Below are 17,327 nucleotides of genomic sequence, written 5' to 3' on the forward strand. Positions count from 1 at the left end.
GGATAAGACTGACGACCTACTCTGACATATAAGTCTGCGCGCGGTCCCGCTTGGCAGTAACAACGTCTTCTTGTGAACATCGCTGCTGTTACTGTTGTGGTGCAGACAGCTGTCATACGTCATACATAGCACTGCATCCTCTTAGGCTGATGCGCCATCCCTCGCCTCGATCATCAAGCTGTCAATCTCTCGGCACCCCATCCTCGCCCTTACCAGTCCATCATGGCGGTACCGAAACGCTTCTTACTTCTCGCGTCAGCAGCGTTCACCTGGTTTAGTCAGCGGTATGCTCCTGCTGTGACCATCTCCAACGGCCCAATCAAAAACACAACTGCGATTTTCGCGATAGCCTTGTTTTCCCGGTTGTTTTGGAGTGTGATTGTCTATCCGCTATTCTTGAGTCCGTTAAGGGGGTTGCCTTCACCGCCGGTATGTGAGAGGTCTGCAACAATCCGTTCCCTGGGGCTAATATTGCTAGGACGGGCATTTTCTGCTTGGACATTACCGACGCATCTTCAAAGATCCAACTGGTGAACCGCAAAGGGACTGGATCGATACTGTGCCAAACGATGGCGTGTTACATTATCGCTGGCTGTTCAATGAGCCGCGTATCCTTGTGACGAATCCTAAGGCGATTGGTGAAGTTCTCGTGCACAGGAATTATGAGTTTGTCAAGCCATCGAGATTGAGAAAGGGTCTGGGTAGGTTGCTTGGAGTTGGAATTCTGCTAGCTGAAGGGGATGAGCATAAGGTATGTGTACATGAGATGCAGTCCAATGGGATGGATGCTGACCTGTATGCGATTGTAGCGCCAACGGAAGCTGCTAATGCCTGCCTTTAACTTCAGGCACGTCAAGGATTTGTACTCCATCTTCTGGAGTAAATCACAAGAGCTTACAGACAAGATCTCTGAGACGATCAAGAGTAGTCCCGACGGGTCGTCTGTCGTTGAGATTGGCCATTGGGCTTCTCGCGCAACTCTCGACATCATTGGCGTCGCAGGAATGGGCAAAGACTTTGACGCCATCAGTAACCCTAACAACGAACTCAACGAAACCTATCGCAAGATCTTCGCTGGCGCTCGTGGCGCCCAGCTCATCCAAGTCTTACTCAATCTACTTCCTCACTGGCTCGCCGTTAATCTTCCCTTGGAGCGCAACGACGTCATCGGTAACGCAGTTGAAACCGTCAAGAAGGTAGCCCGCGAACTTATCCGCGATAAGCGCGAAAAGATGGAAGCTGGCGAAGCAAAGGGCACTGACATTCTCAGCGTAGCAATGGAGTCTGGTGGTTTCTCCGATGAAGATCTAGTAAACCAACTCATGACCTTCCTCGCAGCCGGCCATGAAACAACGGCCTCAGCTATGTCATGGGCCGTGTATTGCTTGTGTCAGCACCCCGAGGTGCAGACACGCTTGCGGCAGGAGATCCGCACCGAGTTGCCGGAAGCGCTGGAACCTGGCGGCCAAATTTCTTCGACTGAGATTGACCGACTACCGTATCTGAATGCCGTGTTGCAGGAGACGATGCGTATCTTCCCTCCTGTACCGCTCACCCTCCGTGAAACCGCCCAGGACACAACAATTCAAAACCACTTCATTCCTGCGGGCACCACTGTCGTAATCTGCCCCTGGGCCATCAATACCTCCACCCATATGTGGGGTCCAGATGCCCGCTCCTTCAACCCGGACCGCTGGATGCAGCCTGGGACTGCCAACACTGGTGGTGCGGAGTCAAACTACGCCATCACAACTTTCTTGCACGGACCGAGGAGTTGCATTGGAAGAGACTTTGCGAAGGCAGAATTTGCTTGCTTGGTCGCGAATTTGGTTGGCAAGTTCGAGATTGAGTTTGAGGAGCCAGGGCACGTGGCGGACATTCAGGGAGGCATCACGGCAAGACCTAAAGGTGGGTTGAATGTCAGGCTTAGGGATGTTAGCAGTGAGAACGCGTAGGTAGAGAACCCACCATTTGAGCGGCATGACGATGTAAGGCGGTAACGTGAGTGGTGTACTCTTGACTAATAAACAATACGTATGCTCAGCATTGAATCTTTATGTATCAAGGTTAGCCTGCATGCACAGGAGGTAATGGTAGCCGCCACACAAAGTACCTCTAGTGCCGTCCTCCTGCTAACATCATATTCGTTTCCTGGTGATGCCTACGTGAGGTAGTCGAAGACCTGTACCGATTAGCAAGGGGTATCCTAGACGTTCGCTGCGAGACGAGCCGCCGGTGGGGGTTGGAGCGCGCGCTATTGGGCATACACTCTTCGGCTTTGCCCTAGACTAGCCCAGTTGTTATGGCAAAGATGCAATTTCCAAGTTGATGCATCGTATGCAAAATACTAGAACAGTTTCAACGACGATAGTTGCAGGTTAGCGCTTTAATGCTTCGGAGCTGTCCGAGGTTTTCGTTGGGCGAAGTCGGCGGCATGCGATCGAGGCAGAATGCCGTTTCTGGACTGTGATTGGTCAAGCCCTTGGCGAAGACTGTACCACAATCGCCTGTTCTACAAGGTCTGCATAGGCTTTGACAGGCCTTGAGGCAAAGTAAATCTATCCTTTGTCGCCGTCGAAATTAGTCTGGTCCTCTCCCCTGGTCCCACACATTCTCGTATGTCAGTCTCAGTTACTACTGAAGATTTTTGAGAAATCCAGTCGTCGTTGCGACAAGACCAGGAAATGAAGAAAGCAGTAAGAGACAGTTCCCGGTTGCGTGCTTCAGCGCTCTATTGATTGGCGCGGAACACGTATAGCGTCCGTTCCGATATGCAGATAATATGCGAGAGCGCTATGGGAAGCAAGATCGGCCGAAAAGGGTAAAGTCGCCATGCGCAAGGCTTGTAGTAACGACGAAAAGAGCACGATGGATGAGCGTCAGGGGGTACGTATCGCTGGTACATGCGACTTACGTAGTCGCCCACTACTGAGCTGTAGCGAGATGAGAAAGGTACTGGGCTGCCCAGCATACCCAAATGTGCTGTTTCGCGATATGATTGGTCTACCCAGTGCTTTACATGTGTTCCGGCTATGCACACAAATACTGACTGCAGCCCAATACATCCAAAGTGCGGCTTTTAGATGTGCCTTTCGTCGTATGTCATGTACGAACCATGTCTGATTGACCCTGCTGACGACACGTCGAGCTGGCTTATTGGCCGCCTAGTCGATTGTATGCCCTCTGGCATTCACCTAACCGCGTCTCTCCACACGAGGAGGAATGGTAGTACACGAGTGACGACTTGCGGTATGTCACGAGCGCTTAAACTTAGTCGCCGTGGTAGGGCTGCGCTCACAACATACTCAAAGGCTCAGGTAGCCCGCGTTCCCTTTCACTCCTCTGATCTGGACGGCCCCTGCTTTTCTTCGCACACGACCACAACACGTAATGAGTCACCAAAGGATGACGTCGATCCGGACGGAAGTTCGCGTGGAGGGACCGTGGTGGAGTTGGACTTTCAGTATGTATGAAAGGCGATCGGCCGCTATTCAGGCCACTTAGCGTTCGCCACGTAAGTCGACATTTTTGAACTTCCTTCCTGGCTCTTGACACTCATACAACCTTCTAAGACCACTGTATAGCTTAGCTGACCTCGAGATCTCCTTTCTCGATCGGAAAGGCAAGGAACAACAGAGTGCAGCGTACACGAAAAGTATGATGCGACACAAGGAACACGACAGACCGATTACGAAAACCGGCAACCATCAGACCGACGCAGATATGTTGAAAAGAGTTTCTGCCAGCCCCTCCGTCCGTTCGCCTGAGCAACTCACCTTTTCACGCACCTTCCCTTCGATGATCCAAGGCGTACATACCTAGGTGCGTCTGCGCCATACCAACTCGAACTCGAGTGCACTGTGGAGGAAAGTGCTGTCAGTCGGTACTGGGATGCTGTACGGACTTGCCCTTGTTCAGGGAATTCGTACATCATGACATTTGTTACGGCAGTGCAGGCTATAGCGAAGAAGAGGATGAAAGAGCACACAAGATGATGATGTGGGTGCAGGCCAGCTGACTGACACCATGGGGATAGGGCAAAGCTAAGGCCGGGGCTTTATCGGCAACACCCGTCGACACTATCCACATCAGCACTAGCGTCGTCACGTGTCTGCCAAGTTGCGAAATTTACCCCACCAGCTGTCCTCCAACACCACAACACCATCGAATCTGCTCCTTCCGCGCGTTTGACCTCATGATCATCCACATTGCTGCATGCCACCGACGCCTCACTCCAACACCTGGTCACCTTTCCTAGACAAAGGGATAGGCACCGTACTTGTTTTCGCCGGACCGTGCGCGATGGACTCTCCACTTCTATCTGCGGTTACGCGACGGTCACGGATTGGACAGCTTCAGCCCCCAATCCAAGCACAGCGGCTACACTCCTCACAATTGAGCACGCAGCCAATCAAGTGAATTGGTAATGTTCATTGCATCATTAAACAACCAGAAGCTCAGGAATAGAAAGAAGCGACTGTAAGAGGTAACGCCCGGCCTTCCCTGTTCCGTATGCCATCGCTCAATGCCAGCTCTGCCTGCATCATTCCGCCTCCGGAGACGAAAAATGAATGGCCTCAATCTGAAAGAAAACACCGAAGCGTTGTAGATGAAACAGATTCCCAAACGCCCGCGCCATGCCCACTGTAACCTCAGTGAATTGCCTGCAGTCTGCGGTTACGTTCGCAGGACAGCTCATTGATTTCGCCATCCAGACTGCGAATCATCTCCATCGATTTCTCGATCGAAGCTCCGAACTTGTGAGGCTCCCGCTGCCACCGCCCAATGCGGTCCACCTCAGCGGCTCGGCGGCGCATCTTGGTATTGATCTTCTCGCAGAGCTTGCAGTAAGTTCCAGTAGGAACTGTTTGCATGATGAGCTTCATACCACACGTCTCGCCGATTCGGTACTCCTTGGCGCAGTGCTGTCGGAAGTGGCCCCACTTCCAGTCACCGCAGATGAACCTGTGTTGGTCGTAGAAGCACATGTTTCAGGATGGAAGAGCTTGGACGTCTGATGTTCGGTAACACATTAGCCTTACCGACCTACTGCTTGGATACCAGACGTCGAACACTTACCTGTCGCTTCTCGTTCAAACACTGGACCTTTTTGATAGGAGCAGCGACCGCGTTCTGGGGGGTGGGTCAGCTCAGGGGTTACTTCGACCTTGAGCCTCAAAGACACATACAGAATGGTTGGATAGTAGGAGGCCTTCGACAAAGATGGCCACGGTCTATACCCAAGAGGGAGGTTGTTTGCTGGGTCCGGTGTTGCAAAAGATGGAAGACTATCAAAGTCTATGGTCAATGACTGGAAGATGCTGTCGAACTGAATGTGATGAAGCTGATATTCGAGCAGCAGTATACCGCTATTTATCCTTCGAAACGAACTCCTCTCGCCGACCTCGCCGGCCACACATCCGTACCGAGCTCGCTTCGCTGTCAGGCCATAAATTGATACCATGGCCTATCCTTTCGTCGACGTGGTAGCACCCCACCGGGCTCCATCCAACAATATTGCTACGATTCACGGATCCCTCTTACTCTGACGCTAGAGTGATGCGGAGACGGGCTGAAATGATACCCTAGGCCGTGCCGGCGTTTCCAGCTGCAGACAGTTATCACATTTGCTAGGGGATCAACGTGTCGTGGCTTCATGAACCACGTAACCCTTTGTTCCCGGCGCGAAAATCCCTCATGTTCCTTGTCAAACGGTCTTAGTTGGCGCTCGGAGAGGTCGTGGTGTGTTGTTCTCGAGCAATCCGGACCTCTCATGCCATAGGGGATGGAGCATTCGTGAACGAGAATACGATCACGTGCCGGTTGGTGTATGCCGAGTCACAGTCCGCTTCAAGAATATTTTTTGGGCCCAACAAGCGATTGGCCAATGGCTCCCGCTATTGGTACCTCCGTGGAATCAGACGAAGCGATACACGGGCCAACCTTGAGGAATTCTGGGTTCTACGTCCTCTATTTCGAGCTATGGTCAACCGTTACAACACGCATTGACCAACATCTGAAGAGTAAGCAGTGTCATCGCCCTCGGTTGGGCATCGTTGTCTCCCTGCGCACTAGTACGCCATGTGTTCACGGTAATTCGGGCATTTCTCATTTCCTACGCTACATGCTCGACCCCGAATTTTCCCTTTGTGGCCAGGCTAACAAACCTGTGTAGCACCATCGAGCTTCACCGATGGTGCTCGGCTGCTTCTCGCGTCCACTAGAGATACTCCTCAGTTCTGCTTGGCTGACACACAACGTGCCGGCCTTTCCACCATGGACTCGAAACACTGTTGGCCAGTCACCTTATCTCCTCAGGCTGCAGAGATGCGTCTTAGCTATTGCATCCGGTCATCCAGCATTGCCACTGGGATGGAACGCTAGCAACATCCGCATGCATGTTGCATTGCACGGACTGGCTCCTTCGTTCAGCTGATCTGTATCCCCACTCAACGGCTGGCTTTGCCCGTGGCCGGTCCGTTGTTAACTGACTAGGCCCTGCACGCTGACAGGCATTGCTCTCTTAGATAACAGGATGGCGTGGAGTTAATGCGGAACCTAGGCCGCCATCGCATATCGAGGTAATCATCTGGACCCCCGGACACACACTAGAACCAGCCAAAGCATGACCCATCGGAGATCCTCTGACGTGGCGAGCGGTATATGGTTGATCAAAGGAGAAGCCATATCCCTGGCGTTCATCTCGCCATCTGTCATAGCTTTTACGAAAATGTCCGCGTTGGCTCGCCTACCTTTCCACGCATACTCAGCGAGGAATGCTTGCTCTTGGCCTATGAAAAGATTCTCCCAAATCGTACCGTCTTTACCGGTGAGCCCGAAATGATGTATAACAAGACAGGGAGTATATGGTTTAGTCAATGCGGTGGCAATATGATGCAGCCTGCTTTCGTCAATCGACTCAACCAGTCTGCCTTGTCATCAAATGAGGCAACAATTCCACATTACCGAACCAATTGCTTCACCTCAGTTAGATTGAGCTGTACGTCTACGATCATTCTCTTCAATTGCGTACTGGGCATCCATGGCATAAGTGCGGCAAAGTGAGCCTACTCCAAGTGATGCAGAAGGTGAGGTGTCCTTGTGGTGTCATCCGGCCCAACGACGGACTTGCGTCGTGCACGGAACCACACACCAGCCATCACAATAAACATGGCAACTGCGGCCACTGCTGCGACCGTAAGTAACCTTGCAAATAGTTGCGCAATCAATCGATCCGTTGCTGATTCCACCTCTTTTGGGCTTTCCTGACGTTGTGATTTGACTTTTCGTTGCATTGGCACGGAAATATGCCCAGCACTGCGCTCAGCGAGCGCCAGAACACCTTTCTCACCAAGACTTGACGTTGGATTTTGCTACGCGGCACTCCGCGCAGACTTCTCGTCATGTGAGAGCAACGCGATGCTGGGTACGCCGCGAGTACATGGGCTGTAATGGAACTAGATAATAAGGTCGCACGCAATTTTGATCCCGAGACGAGTGAGTGCTGTGCTCTTGTGGGCCGGAGCTGCGGTCACCGGCGCCCTTCGTGCATAACAAGGCTAAGCTGCGTGTTTGCGGATTGGCGGGTGCCGCTTCTTGGTGGGTCAAATCGGTCTGGCCAGGCAGGTTACATGTCCCCGCGCAAGAGTGGTGTATGGTTGGTCAAGGCGGATGAGAACGTTCATGTATGCCGAGAAGTGTGCAGACTGGATGACGAAAGACCGCCTGGGAATAGGCAGACATCACTCCACGAGTTACACGCCTTGGTCAAGGCAAGGTCTAATCGAGATGAGTTCGAGTGTAACGTGATGAATGCGGTACGTTGACTAGGTGAAGCATTTGGATACGTAAAGGATGTCCACTACGTTCGAGATGTGGAAGGATCGAAGTGGCGGGACCTCAGGCTGAAAGTCCTGCATCGCCTTCGCTTGACCAAGGAGGAAGCATGTGCGTGACGCTGGAAGACTTCGCTCAAGCACGGAAAACTGTTGCATGCAACCAACCCCTAGCCGCATATGCACAAACGAGGAGGGATCAGGGGATAAGCTCATGGTCTGGCTGATGCCGCGAGATTCTTTGGCTGACTACTATACGAGCAGCCTGTCAGACCGATGATGGCGTGCAGGCACTGATCAGAAACAAAGAAACAGTCAATTAGCGAAGATGTGTTGTTCATGCGAAGGATGCGGAGGGAATGTTTTTCGCATGAATTTGGCCATCGTAACCGTGTTGGGTCACTGATATGGCCGAACAACAAAGTGCTGATCCGGAAGAACACCAACACACATTGATTGGGGCTGCCAAAGTCTATTGTGCCGTGCAAATGGCTTCCGTGGGCAAAGCGCCGAGAGTGTCGCATATATACAAAGCCATCAGTAAACTCATTACCGCCTCATGACGCAGAAAGAGGGGTACGCTCAGACAAGCTTACAGGTACTGCTCAGTTTCGGATTGCGGCAGTTACTGCTGGTATGAACCTCCAAAAACGGCTGAACATCGTACGTACTAAACTTGGCACACTCCAACAGCAATTGGAGACATACAAGCTAAGCATGTGGGGCGAAAGTAGCCTACGACATCGCACCTTATCCCTCCTTAGTGGCCTATTTGTATCAGATAACTGGCCACCGGCGCCAGAATGCTCCAGCAAATTCATGGTCGAAGAGCTATACTATAACAAAGGCATAAATCGCCGCAATGATCCAATTGGTAGAAACGACTACAGTGACAAGGATATGCCGACACGATCGAGGTGTAAGGTCCGCTGGTCGCGTCGTCCTTAACAACCGAATGAGCGGTGACGAAACAGTAGCAAAAGGACCGATGTGACATGCACGGTAAGCCCAAACCCACCAGTGTAAGTGTGGGGAACGACCAGACGAGAACAACAAAGAAGTATCAGCACAGCCAATTGAACAAAAGTGGAAGCACAGTTTGTGCGACAACCGTATCGCGGCCGTTGTTGCGACCCAGCGCTTGACGAAACGGTGGTTCTCTACGCGCCCATAACCATTGACGTGGACTAAAATAACAACGGAGAAGAAAGCGAGCAAGCACCATCATGCTGCAAATAGTTGAGCCATTAGTTCGGAAGAGAGTCCGCACTTGTCAATTGCGTGTGCAGCAGCGTGCGTCATTAGCCTCATGCTCAACATCTAAGCGAGCGAAGGAAAATAACCTAGCCCGATTACCGGCCACGGGCATGAGATTGGGCGACGACGCTACATTATCAGATCCAGAAACCCGAGTGCGAATAGAGGTGGCGCTCGCGGGGCTTTCGTGACCTACAGTTAGTAGTTGGACGCGAGGCGGAAAACGTCGGATAATATCTATGTAGCGATGTATGGGTGAGTGTTCGTGGGTCTCAGCCAATGTATACACAAGGGAACGGTGGCTTCCACAAATTCACCCTGTCTTCATCTACTGGTGAACTCGAAAGACTTGGTGGCCCTTCACGTGGATAGCCGTTGGCAGGGTAGAAGATTCAGAGGCGACAGTCCCAAAGGAGGCTGGAGAGCCGAGTGGAGTCAATCTAGAAGCGTGTTCATGTACGATGACGGACTGTGGCTGAGGCCTCCGCGATAATTCTGTCCAACGACGAGGGCCCAGTGATTTCAGATCAGTATACAAAGATGGCTGATACAGCCATGGCCGACGAGACACAGCCCTAGAAAGCTTGAGTATGGTACCCATTAGCAGCGCGCTTAGCCCTGTAGCTATACCTTGGTTCGTGATGTCTATCACAAAAACATGATGGGAGCATTGTCACATCAACAAGGGCCCGATAGTAATACCTACTTGTTATCCTTGTACCTGGGTCCTTCCAGGCAGGGAATGATTGCGCAACGAGCGGTGAGAACAACCACGGATCATCTATTCAGAAGAAGTCGAAGATTAGGCATGATGTGTCTTGGCATCGTCCTTCTCCGTGCCAAAGCGGTATTCTCCGATCGACCGCCGGCATGCCTTTTGAAGCATGCGGACTTCTCATAATAAAGCTGGGTCCCCTACATCGCCTCGAGTAGATACCAAAACTGTGTCCACATCAATTCTCAATTACCAATCGTGGGAACGGAGCAGTCGCGCAAGTTGTCCAAAGGACGCGTTGGATCTGCGATTCTCAATTCTATCGCGTCCATGACTTCAAGCTTGCCGGCCCAGCCTTATACACATCATGTTATGCAACCTCCACTCTATTGATCAGACAGTATGAAGCTGATCTCGCGGTCGATAAACGGGTACGGGAGCGCGTGTTCGGAGGTGGTTGGACGCGTTCTCTTCGTTTCGGTCGGTAAGAGTCGATTGGAGCTGTGAATTCTTCAAGTAGGTTCATCGTAAAACCAATTGACGGTAACGGTATCCTACTGTGTTAGTAACAGAAACCAGTGCATGGAGGCTCGAGTGGTCGTGAGGTGGATCGCATTCGCGTATTAGACAGGGGCGTTTGATGTTGCATTGGTATCATGGATGACTAACTATGGGGCTGTATATCGGCCCGGGAATAAAGTCATCTCCACTGCGCTCAACACCCAAAGCGGAGTTTCGTGCATACTGCTGTGAGTCGTGCCTGTGTTGTTCGAGGACTTCTCCTTAGCTTGTACCCATACCTGCGTACATCCTGTCTTTTTTTTATGTATCTCGCTTGCTTCAGCGGATCTCAATCACCATTCCTCTGGTGTTTACGTCTAACTCAATACAGCATCAACATTGCAACTATATCCGCATGCATCTGTTTTACCCTTTAGGTGTATGCCAACAGTATCTACCATCTACACGTTGTATAATAACGCGACTTACATCAAACATATGTCCACAGTAAATTGCTCCATTTTCATGACCCCTGTCTGGCTCTGGTGCATGGTTTTGTAGCAAGTCCTCCACGACGCGATACGCTACCACAGCTGGCCTCGCCCAAGCTCCCTCAAGATGTCTGGACCACATTGTATAACAACCAGACCAAACTCTGGCTCGCGGCATGAAGATCCACAATCAACCCTGCTCTACATATCAAAGTAGTTCCCAACCCGCAAGCTCTGCGCGACCACACGAACCAACATTTTCTCCGTTGCGACGAATATCCTATGTTTAACACCTAAAGCTCATCATGGCCGTCCCTGGCGCTCGCCTGGCATAACCGCCCATCCTTACTCTCTGCCAATGCCTCACTTCCCACACATCTGCGACACCACAATAAGTTGCGTGGATCAAGTTTTCTCTTAATCGTCCTGAGTCTTTCATAATTACCACCCCAAAACGCATACTGCCATTCCGGCTCATAGATGTCTCCTTCGTTGAAGTACGCTCCTGTGTTTGGGCTGAGTCGCCGAAGTGCTTCGGTCTTGTTGTACGTGATATCCGTGTATACAGCATCGACGAGCTTTTGAGACGCAATGTCACCGAAAGCAGATACGACAATGAGGTGCGTAAGAGTCTCGCGCCATGCGGGATTAAGGGAGCTATGGGTGGGGTAATAAAGTGGCTCGTTGGGCGAGGCGATCATGTGACCGATTAGGAGAGTATTTGCTACCGGGCCCTATAGGTGCGGGTGTCAGCTCAACATTGATAATGTGGCACCAAGCTAAGATAGCTTACATATGGTTTCAACGCTTCATTACTGGGACCAATCTCTGAGAGAACTGCCGCAGTCTTGTTTGCATTCGCTAGACTCTCGGCACTGAGTAACCTCGACCCATAAGCTGAACCGCCGTTTGCGACTTGTTCGTTCGTGAAGTTGGCTTTGTGCATCTCCAGGTACGTTTTCGTGTGCGTCATGACAGATTGCCATTCGAAAGCATAGTTTCTATCATACAAGTACGCTTCCACAGGATCCATGAGTCGCTTGATCGTTCCACTCGGCGTGTCATAAAGCAGGAATGTCCATGAGAACGATAGATTAGGGACTATAGGCGGCCCAACTACTAAGTAGTAACCCTGCATGCCGTTTTCCTTTAGCATCTGCATTTTTGAGTGCAAGAAGCCTAGGAAATCGTAGAACTCGGCGTTCGTGCTCGAGCTTTTGGAACGAACTTGGAACGTATGCGCAATGGTGCTTGGAGAAGGAAATGTGCGGACGACAACCTCAGTGATAACCCCGAATGTACTTCCCCCTCCGCCTCGTATAGCAAAGAACAAATCTTCATTGCGACATGGGTTTGTAAGAACCACTTTACCGTCCGGTGTAACAACGGTAGCCTCAAGCAAGTTATCAGCACCCATGCCATAACGAGTAGAGAGTGGGCCATGACCGCCACCTGTGAGCCATCCGATGAGCCCAACGCTTGGATTAGCGCCCGTCACGATGGCCATTCCATGCATCGCGACTGCTTCCTGAACATCGATATTCGTGTGACCGGCTGCTACGCGGACTGCAGTCAAGGGCCTTTTGTAAGAACATGATGTGGGTTGAAAGGAAGGGATGTAGTCGATACCGCGCATATGGTGTGTCCAGATACTCAAACTGCCGTGTCCAGTACTGCGACCTTGGTATGAGTGGCCCGTCGCTTTGACAACGAGCCGGATGTTCCTTGCACCTGCCCATACCAAAGCTTTGCTGACTTGATCTGCGGAGGTCGCATTTACTACATAAGCTGGGTAATTGCCAATACTACAGCCATTTGCCCTAGCGTATGGACTGCCAGTGATGCCAGTGCCGTTAGGAAATATGGGATTGCACGAGTTGTTTGCCCATATCGGATAATCGATACTGACCGGATTCGTAGCGTGATATGAGGAATTGTACCATTCTGAGGCAACAGAAGCGCATGCTTGCTGATCGAATTCAGGTCGTAAAGGGTAGCAAACTGCACCTGGAGGAATACCACGAATCAGTGCGCCATGGAGTGTTTTGTTCAAGTTGTTCCATTCATCAGTAGATGGCCAGCAGATGTCATCCGGTGTCTATCATCCGCATTAGCAGTGATCTGTATCTGTGGTCATTTCGACTCACACACTTGCACTTCTGTCCCGCTGCATCGGCATGAATAATGATAGAAAGCAGGCAGGCAAGAGATACAATGAATCGTATACTGAGCATGGTCAGATGCAATCGAGACGGAGTATGTACAGCGTCGGGTTCTGTGTAAGAACTACGTCCACGTTCAATCAATCCGTAGATGGACGGGGTCGGATGGATGGGAATAGATCAGTCCAGACAGCAATGAGTAGAACCAGTCAAAATAGCCTATCTTCATCAGTATAAATACGAGATATTTTTTCGGTAATCTTTCCTGTTATGTCAGCCTAACTATACCTTGAGTGATAAAAAGTGGGAAATGCCAACGACTAGTCGTGTATATCCAGGATATATTGCCATTAAGACAGTGAGTAGGGACAAGTCGTATGAAGAGACGGAATCATGAGACTGCAGAATCCGGACAGTGTGCGATAAATATGATTCAAATCGTGTTTCTAAAGCTGTGGTGGCTGACAGGCCAAGGCCCGGTGAGGGGCGAACACGTGACAAGCCCCGATTTTGTTGATCCTTCGTCTTCTCATTCCATCCCAAGAGGGCTGTCGTTGCGAGCAGACAGCTGATATGATATGTAGGAGATTTTTGGACCTTGAGATTTCACCCAGTGTGATGTAAAGATCTCTCCATCAGCTTCCACTGTCTCGCGTAGCTGACCAGCCAGGCTGCAAGAGTGATGATAACAATGCAGCCGCTTCAACCTCAGCGCGATCCATCGCGTTGCAGATGGGTATCTGATATGAGATCGCGAGTCTCTCTTTCCGTGATAATGCCAGCGCGTGATGATGAACGCCGCGATGACCTGGCAAAGAGAAGACGTCAGCTTCGTGCGCTTTAAGTCGCACAGGACAAACATACCTTCAAATTTGATTCAAGCAGGCCTCCGATGCCTCTTGCTCAGTCTTCTCCGAACACGACTTGGCTTACGCACTGGTATTTGCTCGTGGCTCGGTGCTAGAATAGGTCGTTCGGCGGCATGCATGTCGCTACCGGCTACACTTGCCCCATCCCTTAACCCACGACGCTCTTCATCCTGACATTGAACATCGAAAAGCGATGACCTCCAGTTCGAAGACTCTTCCGCCATGCCTCCTGAGCTCCTTACCAGCACGCGCCGCGATCGCTGCATGTCGCTGACATCCGGCTCTCTCCGGAACAAAGCATCACTGAAGATGCGCTTGAAGAACCTGGGCATGGTTGATCGCAGCAACTCGCAAAACAAAGGATATAATTGCAGGTGAATATTATGCAGGGACTAGCAGGATGCGACAAGCTTATCAAGTCTGTGTTGATGTTTTGGTGGCGAAGATGAGGGCGGCAATTGCGGGGGGCGGGCACCCCTGTTGGAATGATGGGCAGCGCGATTGGCCAGTATAAGAGGGCCGTGATGTTGATCTCGAACGGCCTCAGCCATCCTCCTCTCCTGGACGCGTCAACGGCATTGGCTTTCCGTGCCCTCGGCCGCTTCACCAAAGATAGACGCGCCTCAACTACATGCTTTCTGCCTGTTGTCTCTAGCCGCGCAGTATCTACCTGTGATGAAGCCAGTAAGATGAGCTGGTCGCGGCAAAGCCACTCTGCAAGCGTGTCGAGCTTGTCAAATGAGTTAGCTATCATGATGTAAGGATGGTCGGAACAAATATGTCATTGCTGGTGTTCAAGGTTGCGCTAAAGACCTTCTCGTTTACGTACTGACATCGAGACCTGAGAACGGGCTATCTATGCATTGACCTGGTCTGCGACAGCAATACTCGTTACAGCTCTCCTTCTATCAGCGGAGGTATCACCAGCTATCGTCGGGCTCCACTTTCGCGTCCAGGATCCTCTTCATGCACTCCTCTTGAGAGCGGTTGAACCAATCCTCTTCCATGGTATGTGCCCATACCATCTCTCCAATCCTCCGGCCGTTGCACATACAGACCTCTTCATCACATATCCGAACCATCCGTCTTCCGATAGATTGGCTACTCGTCACCATGAAGCCCTGAGCCTTCAAGCCGTAGACCACCGGGCATACCGCATCGATGTAGCTTAGACGTTCATAGACCGAAACCCATCGGAAGGCGATGTGCAGCTCAAAATCCTTCTTTCGCGCGACGCTCGCCTCCGTCGACAAAGCAGAGAGCGATTGACATGTTTGTTGGATGTGGACTGCTCGACCTCCTGGTCTGCCGGAGTAGGAGTCCGATGTTGACGCGGGCCCAATGACGACTTGCAGCTTCCTGAGGAACTTATGTGTGGGAACGGACGGTGCTCCATTGTTATACAGCACTCCATCTTCGTCTTGCAAGAGCTGTGGCAGAAGTTTTACGTCGACCGAAAGAGATACGTGCTTGTACCAGGTCTCTACCGCTTCTTTTGCAAACTCATATCCAACCTCGTCCTCTATCATCCAGTACGGAGTCTCATAGGCTTTGACGATAGGCTCGAATTCATGCGAGTTATCGTGTGGATGTATGGTACTATTGTCCACGATCTCGAATGGTTCGTCCTGACTATCTTGGTACAGCTCCAGGTAGATCATGTCTCGGAGCTCGCGGGGTAGTTTTTCCAGCATTGCATTCAGCAGCTTCTGTCGAGCTTCTCGGTATCGCTCGGCTTTCCGTTCTGCAGACTGTCTTCCAAAGTCAGTGTAAGTCACATGTCTAGTGAGTTTTCTTGTATCTTACTGGTGCAAGTACGAACGCGCATCCAATAACTCCTGTATAGCCCAATCGGCCACCTGTGCCACACCTTCAATCTGGAGTATTCTTTTGAAAATCAGCATCGAGCTCGTATATTGGACGGAGAAATTACTCACTGCTCATCCATCCCGCGGATTTTCGATTCAGTACGGGGACTTAAATCACCTTGTACAGACATATCGGGGGTTGGGTGGTATCGATCGTGGTTTCAGTTGTGGGAGTAAGAGTGGTCGGGCCGGACTCTGATACCCGAGTGTTTATAGTAGAGATTGAGGTTGAACCAAGTTTGCTAGCTGTCGCACGAGCCTTTACTAACCGAGGAAGGCAGTGCATGATCTGAACCAGTGGATCCGCCGTAGGTACGACAAACGAGACGCACATGACGTAAGTGATACCAATTTGGCTCAACGATCAATCTAGAGTTGTCGCCAACAGACCATGCAATTTTGAAGAAAGTGTGCAATCAAATCTCTAGATTTATTACGCGCACCACACCTTTCACTTCAGTGGCATTTTCTTAGGTCTTTCAGTCGCGCGCATTCGCGCGCCCAAGCATCTATCTTTTGGCGCTTACTGCCTTCCGCAACAGCACTCCGACTATTGTATATCTGTACCTTGTCCCAGAATTTGCGTTTTCTGGACCATGAGGAAGCTATATTGTTTGTGTCGGACTCTCCATTGGAAGATGTGTTGCATTGGTCGTTCACTTTACGCTTGTTGCAGTCGGCTTTTTCCCCGGGGGCATCTTTTGCGACGGAATTACGTCCGAGTATATCATTCGCTATTTCCTCGCCTTGCGATTCAGAGTGCAAAGTATTGGCGCTCATGTCAAACTTTGTCTCATGCGAAGATGCTAACAATCGCTGATCTATTGCGCTTTCGATCCTGTCTTTTCGGCTGATCGCACACTTTGCATCGACCCCGTCGTTGGTAGGGCTTTCATCGTCAAATGTCGTTATAGTGTGGCAAGATGGTGGAGTGACCATACCATCTTTTATGGAGAGCCACTTGATAATATGGTTATTGTCATGGTTGGCATTAAGCGCCTCGAGATCACCGTCAGATAGATACAGATTCGCGGCTGGGTCGACAAGAGATTCCGAAGTCGTGAAAAGACTTGCATTTAGCACACGCTTTTCTGCCTCCTCGAACGCTTTTTCAGCGTCGCGTAATTCGCATGTTAGCTTTTGACCTTGTTGTACCTAGAGTGGACCAAACATAGAGGCCAGCTCTGCCGCTGGTAGAGTGGCATGCCTTCTAGCGAATTTGCTGAATTCATCCTTATAGCAGCGTCGATGATTTGTGTGAGCTTTCTCGGCCTTTTGTAATGCTACTCTTGCCAAGAGAAATTTGTCCTTAAGTTTACAATTACGCGTCAAAAGTTTTGCAACGCTAGCGCCAAATCTCTCCCCCACCATCACCACCACCACAACAACAACCCACTATAACTATGTCAACACCGCGTGTTTTTGGACGTGAGATATCGCAAAATGTACGGCGTAAGCCAAATATGAGTCTTTCCGAGCGCAATATAGCCATCGGGATGTGGAAAGCTGGCTGTACGATGGTAGAGGTGGCGGACGCGTGCGGGCGCTCGAAATCCACCATATCGCGCCTTATCAAGAAGGCCACCACAACGGGCACAACAGAAGACAAACCACGCAGCGGACGTCCCC

General features: G+C 50.9%; 6 protein-coding genes across 6 annotated transcripts; 2 read left to right on the plus strand and 4 right to left on the minus strand.

The window, feature by feature from the left end:
• Window positions 1-222: 222 nt before the first annotated feature.
• CC77DRAFT_950329 (cytochrome P450) lies at window positions 223-1,955 on the plus strand (the record flags this gene model as incomplete). The annotated part of the gene is made up of 3 exons (XM_018535311.1): window positions 223-429; window positions 479-751; window positions 810-1,955. 3 exons carry the CDS (start codon window positions 223-225, stop codon window positions 1,953-1,955), a joined length of 1,626 nt encoding a protein of 541 aa, XP_018379153.1.
• A 2,441-nt stretch (window positions 1,956-4,396) lies between these two features.
• Window positions 4,397-5,017, minus strand: CC77DRAFT_1026471 (hypothetical protein). Its single transcript, XM_018526266.1, has one exon. The coding sequence runs from the start codon at window positions 4,986-4,988 to the stop codon at window positions 4,653-4,655; it is 336 nt and encodes a 111-aa protein (XP_018379154.1). The 5' UTR covers window positions 4,989-5,017; the 3' UTR covers window positions 4,397-4,652.
• A 544-nt stretch (window positions 5,018-5,561) lies between these two features.
• On the plus strand, window positions 5,562-6,524 carry CC77DRAFT_609933 (hypothetical protein). The gene is made up of 2 exons (XM_018532435.1): window positions 5,562-6,092; window positions 6,176-6,524. The coding sequence occupies exons 1-2, from the start codon at window positions 5,831-5,833 to the stop codon at window positions 6,382-6,384; spliced, it is 471 nt and encodes a 156-aa protein (XP_018379155.1). The 5' UTR covers window positions 5,562-5,830; the 3' UTR covers window positions 6,385-6,524.
• Window positions 6,525-11,092: 4,568 nt separating this feature from the next.
• On the minus strand, window positions 11,093-13,033 carry CC77DRAFT_1067671 (FAD-binding domain-containing protein; the record flags this gene model as incomplete). Its single annotated transcript, XM_018529022.1, has 3 exons — window positions 11,093-11,533; window positions 11,593-12,897; window positions 12,947-13,033. 3 exons carry the CDS (start codon window positions 13,031-13,033, stop codon window positions 11,093-11,095), a joined length of 1,833 nt encoding a protein of 610 aa, XP_018379156.1.
• An 805-nt stretch (window positions 13,034-13,838) lies between these two features.
• Window positions 13,839-14,162, minus strand: CC77DRAFT_950407 (hypothetical protein; the record flags this gene model as incomplete). Its single annotated transcript, XM_018535317.1, has 1 exon — window positions 13,839-14,162. One exon carries the CDS (start codon window positions 14,160-14,162, stop codon window positions 13,839-13,841), a length of 324 nt encoding a protein of 107 aa, XP_018379157.1.
• A 588-nt stretch (window positions 14,163-14,750) lies between these two features.
• Window positions 14,751-15,829, minus strand: CC77DRAFT_1100579 (hypothetical protein; the record flags this gene model as incomplete). Its single annotated transcript, XM_018530076.1, has 3 exons — window positions 14,751-15,585; window positions 15,637-15,717; window positions 15,768-15,829. The coding sequence occupies 3 exons, from the start codon at window positions 15,827-15,829 to the stop codon at window positions 14,751-14,753; spliced, it is 978 nt and encodes a 325-aa protein (XP_018379158.1).
• Window positions 15,830-17,327: the final 1,498 nt, after the last annotated feature.

The sequence above is a fragment of the Alternaria alternata genome, assembly GCF_001642055.1.
Source record: "Alternaria alternata strain SRC1lrK2f unplaced genomic scaffold CC77scaffold_39, whole genome shotgun sequence".
Taxonomy (NCBI): Eukaryota; Fungi; Ascomycota; class Dothideomycetes; order Pleosporales; family Pleosporaceae; genus Alternaria; species Alternaria alternata.